The sequence below is a fragment of the Podarcis vaucheri genome (assembly GCF_965113315.1).
Source record: "Podarcis vaucheri genome assembly, chromosome: 2".
Lineage (NCBI taxonomy): Eukaryota > Metazoa > Chordata > Lepidosauria > Squamata > Lacertidae > Podarcis > Podarcis vaucheri.
Genome location: NC_138760.1, coordinates 117,671,050 through 117,682,134, shown reverse-complemented (window position 1 = coordinate 117,682,134; position 11,085 = coordinate 117,671,050). Strand labels below are relative to the sequence as shown.

Here is an 11,085-nt window from a genome sequence, read left to right as displayed (position 1 = left end):
TTGGAACAAAGCCATGTGTGTCGTGTGTCAGGAGAAAGGCACCTGTCTGCTTGCTTGGTTTGGGATTTCCTTGAAAAAAATACAACAGACACTGTTTGTTAAACCCCAACAGCAAAAATCAATAGGTGTCCTAAGTGTTTTTCATTTGCAGAACAGAAATGGTAAATGATAAGTGACTGAAATTTGGGGACAGGGCTTACTCCGGGCACAGGTGACAACAATTAAGAAGTACAGCGTGGGTCAGCTTCTGTGTAATTTCTAACCTGGGATGGATTTCAACCCCATTTTCAAACCTGGCATTTAGAGCTGGGTATTTAGGATTTTCCTAGTGATCTGAACCACTGGCCTCCAGTGCCTGACTCTACATAAGCTGCCAGGCCCTGCCCACTATAAGCAGGTATTTTTAAAAGCCAGCATTGATGATCTTAATTACTTTCTCATACAGATGCTAGCAGCCACCCAAACCTCAAATCACTGGCTCCCCCTGCTGGCTATAACACTAAAGGTAAAGGTATCCCTGCCCGTACGGGCCAGTCTTGACAGACTCTAGGGTTGTGCGCCCATCTCACTTAAGAGGCCAGGGGCCAGCGCTGTCCAGAGACACTTCCGGGTCACGTGGCCAGCGTGACAAAGCTGCATCTGGCGAGCCAGAGCCGCACAGGGAAACGCCGTTTACCTTCCCGCCAGTAAGCGGTCCCTATTTATCTACTTGCACCCGGGGGTGCTTTCAAACTGCTAGGTTGGCAAGCGCTGGGACCGAGCAGCGGGAGCGCACCCCGCCGCGGGGATTCGAACCGCCGACCTTTCGATCGGCAAGCCCTAGGCGCTGAGGCTTACTACTCAAGTGTTAATAATTTATATTCCCTATTTCCCTTTCGCAGCCCCCAATTCTCACCCCTTTTTTTAAACGTTTGTATAGAAAAGGACTGAAATGTATGCGTGATTAAAACATATTTGAATGCACTGGGTTATTTTAATTTTGCACCCTAATCTCACTTCCACACACCCCCGGGGGGCGGGGATCCTCAAAGCCTGTTGCACATTTCATTACTGAAATAGTTCAGGAGAAAAAAAGCAAGACAACACCATTCTACATTTCAGTTGACACAAAAGTCGAAAAATTTCCAAATGCTTCTTTTTATCCATTAAACAAATATCTATCTATATACAACAACAACATGAATCTCATACAGCGAAAACTAAAATATCCAGAACTTTAAAAAATAATTTGCATAAAAATATAGAGAGGACGATTTAGACCCAGTAGGCAAAAATATACAGTTCAAGTTTAACTGAAAGGAAGTCTGGAGACGAGGAACGCTTCATGCAGAGAAGAATCTCAGATCTTAAGGCACGCTTAAAGCCAAATTGGTGGAAGACCTGTGATCGATTCTCCTAACAACTTTTTCTTTACTTCACGGTGGCTGCGGAAGAGCTAGTGCTTTCAGCAGGAAAGCCACTATTTATTTCCTCAACTGAAATATCTGACATCTTCCCCCCACCCCACAATGCTGCTTCCTTTATGGAAAGTGGGACAGGTATATTGAGTTTGACCAGGAAAACAACACAGGGGAAAGTTTGATCATCACCTCTCCCAGCTCAGCCATATTAAAACTGAATGGCCCAGTTTGATCATCACCTCTCCCAGCTCAGTCATATTAAGACTGAATGGCTGCAGCTAACTAGCAGTAGCCTGATGGAACAGGGGTTACAGAGAGGGAGGGGGGCCTTGGCAGGGCCCAAGATGGGAGGAGGAGGCAGCAAGGCAGACCCACCTGAGCAGCAGAAGGGACCAATTCTGTTCCAGCCAGAATCCCCTGCACAGGTTAATCTAGGAACAGGCAACTGGAAATGGATTGGCAAGGCTTGCTGATTCCCAACTCTTTTCACAAGAGGAACCATAAAAGGGTTCTCCGGAAAGCCGGCTGGGCCACTCACAAAAAAGGAGAAGGTGTGGAGGTCTCAGTTCAACAGCTACTAGATCCCGGCTAGACTTCTTAAAGGGTGTCAGAGGACGCTCCGCTGTTTTTTTCCTGTGACAGACTAACTCAGTGATGAAGTGGCAGAGAGGCAGGAAAATAGGAGTGGGAAGAAAGGCACACATAAGAACAGGAGGAAGGAAGAGCGAAGGAAGATTTCCCGGGCCACCCCAGGACATTTGCTGCCTGAAGCAAAGTTGATTTTCCGCTGTCAGACCCCGATTTCATGCACAGAACCTAGCTAGACTGGCTACCAAACCTTGTTTCAACTCAGGCAATGGGACAGCTGCACACCTGAGAGGAGCAGGCTTCTTTTAGGGGGTGCAGGGCAGTCTGTGTGGGGCGTGCACCCAACTCTCTTTTCCAATGCTTTAAGACCCTTGGCATCAGCCTCCTGAGGCAGCCACCTCCCTCTGCCTAACAGTAGGGCCAGTCCTGAGAATTCTCTTGAGTACACAAAAAGAGAATGGAAATTGATCACTGATCAGAAGGTAACAGTGTACAGAGGGTGTCCAGGCAATGAGCACGGCCTGTGAAAAGTTTTATACAGCCATAGTAAGAAAGGAATTTAGAACAGGTGTGTGAAAAGAATGGAGGGGACTCTGGGGGCAAAGGAATGAAGAGGACGACAACTGTAGGGTAAACTGATTGGGGACCATTTCAGGGGTAACAGGAGACTTGGAGACCACCGAATATGTTTCCAGCTGGCAAAAATGAAACAGCCTTGCACACTTCTGGCGGTCAGGTCAAAATATATGAGGAGACGTACACAGAAGCAGAACGGGTAAGAACTGCGACACACAAGTAGAGGCTGCAGACAGACAAATGATTAAAAGGGAATGGGGGCACAGATAGGAAAAAAGCATGTGGGATGGGGGAAAGATGGCCTGTTCAGTCTGGCTAGTAATGCCCTTCTGCGCATGGAACTTATAGCAGCGAGGATGTGGGTTTGGGCCCCACACATCTCCCTCCAGGGAGCAGCCATGCCCCTCTGGTCGGTGGTTCTGCATGCGCAAGTCCCAATTTCAACCCTGCCGCTGCCCATTAAAAGGATCTCAGGTGGTTAAGGCTGAGAAGCCAGCAGGCACGCCAACCAGACAGCTCAATCTGGGCTACATGACCCAAATATCTGGCTCAGTTATACGGAAGCTCCTTCTATTGTTCTCTTCAAAGAGACTCCGCCGCCACAAAGCTCAAGAGCAGCTCAGATCAGGTAAAGAGGGTGGAATCTGAGGCTCGGAGCGTTTTACCACCTATCAATCAGAGTGCAACACACACGTCAGTAGTCAGGACCTGGCTTGTGCTTTGAAGGCCCAGAATTCAGGACCTGCCCATCTGCTTGGCATCTTCCAAGCTCATTCATTCTCTTCCTTGGGAAGGAAAAAGGCCACAATATCCCTACAGAGGGCAGCCTCTACAGTCAGAGAGGTCCTTCCTACAGCCGGGAGTTTCCCCTATGTGACACACATCGTCCATCCGGTTGCCATGGACACCATTAACACCCACCCCCAGGACGCAGCAGCCCCTGCTGCCGCCACAGGCTTCCTGAGGACCTCAGGAGGGGACGCTCTTGGCTTCACAGTAAGAGCAGGGGGCGCCGACACAACTTGGCACTGATACTTCTGCCCAAGAAGGTTGGTGACCGCCAGCCTGGCTTGCTGCGAGCAACAGTCTGAGGTGTAAGTGACGGACTCTGCCAGCCCGTCGGCGTGGTGAGCGACCACGGTGCCCCCTTCCACATGCACCGAGCGGACGCCAGCTTCGTCCCAGATCCGCAAGGTGGCCGTCCAACGCTGGTCGTGGCAAGGGGTCCTTGGTGGGCCACAGGTCCCGCCGACAGAAGTGACGTTGCAGACTGGGGAGGAGACTGGGTTCTGCACCTGTGGGCGAAGAGGAGCTTCAGAAATGAGGTGTTTGGATAGAGGGTCTGGTAACCAAGCCTGATGAGGAACAGATGAGGGAGCTGGGTATGTTTAGCCGAGCTAAGAGGAGACTGGATAGAATAGAATAGAATAGAATAGAATAGAATAGAATAGAATAGAATAGAATAGAATCATAGAGTTGGAAGAGACCACAAGGGCCATCGAGTCCAACCCCCTGCCAAGCAGGAAACACCATCAGAGCACTCCTGACATATGGTTGTCAAGCCTCTGCTTAAAGACCTCCAAAGTAGGAGACTCCAGCACACTCCTTGGCAGCAAATTCCACTGTCGAACAGCTCTTACTGTCAGGAAGTTCTTCCTAATGTTTAGGTGGAATCAGTGGCGTAGCGTGGGGGGTGCAGGGGGGGCCGGCCGCACCGGGCGCAACCTCTGGGGGTTTGGGTTAGGGGGCGCAAATCCACGGGTTAGGGGGCGCAAATCCACTGGTTAGGGGGCGCAGATTACTTGTCTTGCCCCGGGTGCTGACAACCCACGCTACGCCACTGGGTGGAATCTTCTTTCTTGTAGTTTGGATCCATTGCTCCGTGTCCGCTTCTCTGGAGCAGCAGAAAACAACCTTTCTCCCTCCTCTATGTGACATCCTTTTATATATTTGAACATGGCTATCATATCACCCCTTAACCTCCTCTTCTCCAGGCTAAACATGCCCAGCTCCCTTAGCCGTTCCTCATAAGGCGTCGTTTCCAGGCCTTTGACCATTTTGGTTGCCCTCCTCTGGACACGTTCCAGTTTGTCAGTGTCATCTTCAAATATCTTAAAGGCTGCCACATGGAAGGTGGAGCTAGCTTGTTTTCTTTTTGTGTTTATTATTATTATTATTTTATTATTATTATTAAAAATCTATTTTTGACAAAGAGAGCGGTCTGATTGGTTGTCTCTTAAAGATTCTATCGCATACACAGGATCATGGGTTTGGAAGCGACTGTCCTCCCCAAACTTGTAACGCTATGACCCATGAGTACTTCCTTGCTCCGTTTGACAAACCTGCGTCCTTCTGATGGTTTTGAAGCAAACCATGTGTATGGAACCTGTGCAGATATCTGTCGGACTACAATTCCCATCATCCACTAGCCATGCTGACCGGGGCTGATGGGATTTGGAGTCCAGCATCGGGGGGACACACACACCACAGGTTCCCCAGCCCAATATATAAACAAAGAATAACTCCAGGAATTCTCCCACGGGCACCCTGCTCCCCAGTTTTCTTCCCCCACAAGACTCACCAGAGGCAGAGGCATCACAAGCAGCTGTAGATGGGCAAAGCTAGGATCCCCAGGTGGGTGAAAGAAGCTGGCCTGCAGCGTCAGGGTGATCGCAGAGCCAGGATCAGCAGCATCAGGTACATTCAAGGTAATGAGTCCAGTTGCTGTTTGGTTAAAGTCCAATTGTAGCCTGCAGAAAAGGGGAGTGGAAGTTGTTAGGTTTCTGTTGGTGCCACTGGTGCAGTGCTTGGAGTCACAAGACTCTGTTTACATTCCAGGGATTCTAGACTGTTGGAAGTCTCACGGGAGACGTATGTTTATATTACTGGTTTCCTGTTCCTCTGTTTCGGTTGCCTCTCTGCTCTCACAGAGAGAGGATGTATTTCCTTTTCTGTCTGCGTGGTTAGAAATAAAACTCTTCGCAATGTAGCTCATATTTCTCGTCCTTCCCTGCTGCTGTATACTCTGCGTAATGGGGGAACGTGCCTGGAGCCTCATCAAATGCTCAGGTCATTAATCATGTTGGAGGACTCGGCTGGAGGAATAGTTTGGTCGAATGCAAGTCCGAAAGAAGTTAATATTTAAGAAATAGATGGGTGGCCTAAACATTATCAAGCAGCTTCAGTATTTTATCTAGCTGTTTAAAACAGGTATAGACTGTATTTCATATAAAACCAGGAGTTTGTAAGGTAAGATCATGGGTAGGCAAACTAAGGCCCGGGGGCCGAATCTGGCCCAATCGCCTTCTAAATCTGGCCCACGGACGGTCCGGGAATCAGCGTGTTTTTACATGAGTAGAATGTGTGCTTTTATTTAAAATGCATCTATGGATTATTTGTGGGGCATAGGAATTCATTCATTCCCCCCACCCCAAAAAATATATAGTTCAGCCCCCCACAAGGTCTGAGGGACAGTGGACCGGCCCCCTGCTGAAAAAGTTTGCTGACCCCTGGGTAAGATCAATACAATATGGTATGACCAGCAACAAAACTGCCTCCACCGCTAATCAGAGACGCAACACCCCTAATTTCTTTCCCCTCTAAACATGAGGAGGTAGGGGACAAAGACCCACACAGAGGCCTAAACCCACATCACCCAGCTTTTAAAAACATTCTCACGTGCACAGGCTCCAAGAAAGTTCACAGCCTTAGGATCTCAAAACATTTCTTATTTTGGAACGGAAATTGAGTTTTTAGGAAGTTGCATTCTGCGCAGTGCAATAGTGGAATGCGCACAAGCCCTGCCTTTGGAATGTGGGGCAGGGCAGGGCATAAATGACTAGAACACACCCAGCTACAATGCTAGGAACTGGTGTCTTCCATGGTTGCTCATTCATCAGAATTACCTGGAGCTGGAGATGTTGACCGGGAACCCAGGAACGCTGCTTACCCTCAGATCATACTGCTTGGGTGAGCCGGGATTCGTCACCTTCCAGGCAACGGCAACAGGTCTCCCTGGGAACACCGGAGCGTCTGTGCTCAGCTGGAACAAAGCAGGGCGTAGGTTAGAGCTCCCTAAAGGAAGGCATGCGCAAATGCTCAGGCGCATATTTGCAGTTAGGTTTGCACAGATGCGGGTGGCACTGTGGGTTAAACCACAGAGCCTAGGACTTGCCAATCAGAAGGTCGGCGGTTTGAATCTCCGTGACGGGGTGAACTCCCATTGCTTGGTCCCTGCTCCTGCCAACCTAGCAGTTCGAAAGCACGTCAAAGTGCAAGTAGATAAATAGGTACCGCTTCGGCAGGAAGGTAAACGGCGTTTCCGTGTGCTGCTCTAGTTCGCCAGAAGTGGCTTAGTCCTGCTGGCCACATGACCCGGAAGCTGTACACCGGCTCCCTCGACCAATAAAGCGAGATGAGCACCGCAACCCCAGAGTCGGCCACGACTGGACCTAATGGTCAGGGGTCCCTATACCTTTACTTGCACAGACCAAAAAAGCATGACAGTGTGCCCCTTGATTTATTTTTTAAAATGTCATTAAAAAAAGGAGTTTGCATCCATAAAACCTTACAATAAAAAACAGCAAAATGTTAAGAGCAGTGTTATGTACTGAAGTTCTCACCCTGGGCCAGCAGGGGGATACAGTAGATAGTTTTCACTCAGGTCCACGTCAGTTATTTTAGGCGGGGAAACCCTGGGTTGTTGTTGCTACAATGTTCACAGCTGGCTCCCTATAAAAGCAGGCCGGCTGAGCTGTTTGCTGTTGAGTTCTGTTCCAGCTTACAAAATAAAGAGCTGCTTTGGAGAAATCGCTGTGTCGTCTGCCATGTCGACCCACTATTCAACAAGCAGGTTTCAATTAACCCTTGGCAGAAAAGTATTTTTTTAATTGCCTGCACAGGCCTGGCAGAATGGCATTTTTCTTTCAGCAGGCATTTAACATCTGGCACAGAAGGCACCTGCTGAATCTCCCAAAGGACTGGGCCAGTGGCAGCCTCTTTCTTCTTATTATTCTTTTTTTGGTGACAAATTAATAATCATAAATAAATACGAATAAACATGTGCACCCCCACCACCGAGACCATTCCATTGTAACTATCCAACCTGCCAAAATTTCAACACCTCTTGCAGTGGTTTGACCCCTTTCTGTTTTAACAGTACAAATTCTCCTCAAAATCATTTCTCCTGCATATTCCCCCATCTTACCTTAATGGCACTTATTAATTTATCATTAATAGCTATATCCCACACCTCTTTATACCATTCTCCCATTTTATATTCCGCTTGCCCCTTCCACTTCCTGGCTATAAAAATGCATGCAGCTGTCAAACTTGTGAGCAAGTCCTTCATAGCCTGCAAACCTTCCACCCCATCGAAAATTGAAAATAATGCTACCTCTGGGCTTTTGGTCAGCTTTAACCCAGCGATTTCTGTTATCTCCTTAAACACCCTTTGCCAGAAAAATTGCACATATTTACACATATTACCCACCCCCACATGTGAACATAATTCCCTGTTTCTTGGCAAACAATTGCAGTTTCTGCTTTACAGGGAGTCGGACTAGATGACTAATCCCTCCCAACTCTTACAATTCTATGATTCTATGTTTATTTAAACTGCAGGTAGTTCAATTAAACTGTACTAAAAAGTTTTGTGAGCCCATTTTTTTTAAAAAAAACAACACCTCATATTTTTGTCTATCCCCTCAGTGATGACACCCGGGGCAGCCCGCACCCCCCCCTTCCTCCGCCACAGCAGCTTCCCCAAGTCGAGACGTATGGTTCTCTTCTTTGCTTCCCTGCCTTACCTCCAGCAGGGATGCCTCAACTGTGGTCGCCTGAGGGGCAGATCTCTCCACCTTCCGGCCGTCTCCATCCTGAGCACGCAGCACTACGGAGAAGCTGCTGTCGGTCATCAGGGTGGGAGGCAGCTTGGCCACAAGCAGGTCCGTCCGGTTGGCTCCTCCTTCCAGTTTCAGCTCCTCGAGGCTGCCTCCCCTCTCCTCCAGCTTCACAGCTTTCAGCTGAACCGAGCTGGCTTCAGGGGACCGCTTCAAACCAGTCGCCATAACGACCAGGTAAGTGGGCAGGCCTGTTGAAAGGAAAGGCAAAAAAGCTCAATGCAGAACTGGCAAAAACGACAGATAGATTAAGAGAAAAAGACAACAGCGACTTTGAAAAAGAATGGGAACCACTTACAGTGGTACCTCAGGTTAAGTACTTAATTCGTTCCAGAGGTCCATTCTTAACCTGAAACTGTTCTTAACCTGAGGTACCACTTTAGCTCATGGGGCCTCCTGGTGCTGCCGCCAGTGGCGTAGCGTGGGTTGTCAGCACCCGGGGCAAGGCAAGTAATTTGCGCCCCCTAACCCATGGATTTGCGCCCCCTAACCCTTGGATTTGCGCCCCCTAACCCTAACCCCCAGATGTTGAGCCCGGTGCGGCCGGCTCCCCCTGCACCCCCCACGCTATGCCACTGGCTGCTGCGCCGCCAGAGCACGATTTCTGTTCTTATCCTGAAGCACAGTTCTTAACCTGAAGCACTATTTCTGGGTTAGCGGAGTCTGTAACCTGAAGCGTATGTAACCCAAGGTGCCACTGTATATTATATTTGCAGAAACAAAGAAAGTCAATAGACTTGATGGCAGGATTTAAATAAACATTCACATTATTAGTATTAGAAAATAGTGAAATATTACGGTGTGTATTTACATTTATTTTTATGTTTTTAGGCTTCATGTTATGTTATTAATAACTTTTTCTGTTAGGAGATAGCAAAGTGGGTGAAAAGAGAAACAAACCAGAAGCGGAAGTTGGGGGAAGCCCTGGAGGGGAGGGAGAGAGGAATATATAGTAAATGTTAAGAATTTCGAGATGTATGTAATGAATGAAAAAGAAAAATGAATAAAAAAAATTAAAAAGAAAAAGAAATGAAAGGCAAAAGCTCATTGGACCACGCCTGTTGCTGGGAGAGTACAGGACGGAAGAGTAGGGACGCGGGTGGCGCTGCGGTCTAAACCAATGAGCCTCTTGGGCATGACGATCAGAAGGTCGGCAGTTTGAATCCCCGCAACAGAGTGAGCTCCCATTGCTCTCTCTCCGCTCCTGCCGACCTGGCAGTTTGAAAGCACACCAGTGCAAGTAGATAAATAGGTACAACTGTGGCGGGAAGGTAAACGGCATTTTTGTGCGCTCTGGTTTCTGTCACGGTGTCCCATTGCGCCAGAAGTGGTTTTGTCATGCTGGCCACATGACCTGGAAAGCTGTCTGTGGAAAAACGCCGGTTCCCTCAGCTTGAAAGCAAGATGTGTGCTCCAACCCCATAGTTTCCTTTGACTGGGCTTCCCCTTGGGGGCATCTTGACGGGACAATGTGAGAACAGGATGCCTGCCTCGATGGGCTGCTGGTCAAATCCAGCAGAGCTATTCTTGTATTTTTTGTTTTCATCCAATTCCAAAGATGCTAAGTGTGCCTGCTTATTAGCAGGGCCTCTGGAAGTATCCAAGCCTGCGATTAGGCTAGAAATTGGCAGCAAGCAATAATGTCTGAGGAAACAGGTGAGGCCAAGGTGTGGAATGGAACCAACAGAGGGATTGTTTTGTATCTGACTGCCAAAGAATATCGGACAGTTAATAGAGACAAAGGCTTGGGGGTGGGGGGAAGTATTTTCCAAAAACCAACATTATGAAAAAGCAGAACATAATAATAATAATAATAATAATAATAATAATAATAATAATAATAATTTATTTGTACCCCACCCATCTGGCTGGGTTTCCCCAGCCACTCTTGAAATTGAAATTCTACGGAGAGCACAGATGAAAAGCTAAACAAAAAATTATGAAAAGACAAATGTTTTGCGTTTTGCCAATCAATTTTTTAAAAGACAGGTGAAATCCTTTAAATGTCTAGGTTTGAGCTATAAAAACTCCGTCTTCTAACAATGTACATCCCACAAATGGTTTCCATATTATATCTTGGTGTTCTCCCATGAATAAACTCAGTATCGGGGGTTTTTTAATTTTTTTAAAATTCCTTTCTAAAATCATGAAAAATTTCCTTCCAGTAGCACCTTAAAGACCAACTAAGTTAAAGGTGCTACTGGAAGGAATTTTTTTATTTTGACTATGGCAGACCAACACGGCTACCTATCTGTAACATGAAAAATTTGATTGCTTAAATTGGGCCACTTTTCCCACAGGCCCACCACATACATTTAAAATGATCCCTTAATGGTTCATTCTTTCCAACACATTGGTGAACTTGTTTTTTCTGAATATTTGACACTCTCAGTGGCACAAAGCACACTTTTTGTGCAGATTTTATTGAAGTTTCTTTAAGCTGGGTGGAAGTAGACCCATAGGGAAATTTGCCCCACGAAGAAGACCACTTGTTGCTCCTCGGTGTCTAATTCCCAGTCCACTTCCTATAGTCTTTTAAGACTGGATAATGACAAGGACTTTTTAATTTTTTGAAAAAATCACTGTCACTCCCCAGTGCACCCCCCTTGCTGCTGCTGCAC

General features: G+C 47.4%; 1 protein-coding gene across 5 annotated transcripts in view; it reads right to left on the bottom strand.

Moving 5' to 3' along the window:
* Nucleotides 1-943: 943 nt before the first annotated feature.
* Nucleotides 944-11,085, bottom strand: part of VWA7 (von Willebrand factor A domain containing 7) — a 37,805-nt gene continuing 27,663 nt past the window's right edge. For 3 of the 5 annotated variants that reach the window (XM_082209368.1, XM_082209369.1, XM_082209372.1), the window contains 5 exons: nucleotides 8,372-8,655; nucleotides 6,470-6,606; nucleotides 5,146-5,314; nucleotides 1,640-3,919; nucleotides 944-1,589 (listed from right to left, as the gene is read on the bottom strand). In XM_082209368.1, coding sequence (XP_082065494.1) covers nucleotides 3,434-3,919; nucleotides 5,146-5,314; nucleotides 6,470-6,606; nucleotides 8,372-8,655 — 1,076 coding nt within the window. In that variant the 3' untranslated portion in view covers nucleotides 944-1,589; nucleotides 1,640-3,433. The remainder of the gene's footprint in view (nucleotides 1,590-1,639; nucleotides 3,920-5,145; nucleotides 5,315-6,469; nucleotides 6,607-8,371; nucleotides 8,656-11,085) is intronic. The other 2 variants (XM_082209371.1, XM_082209370.1) reach the window with 2 other exon arrangements.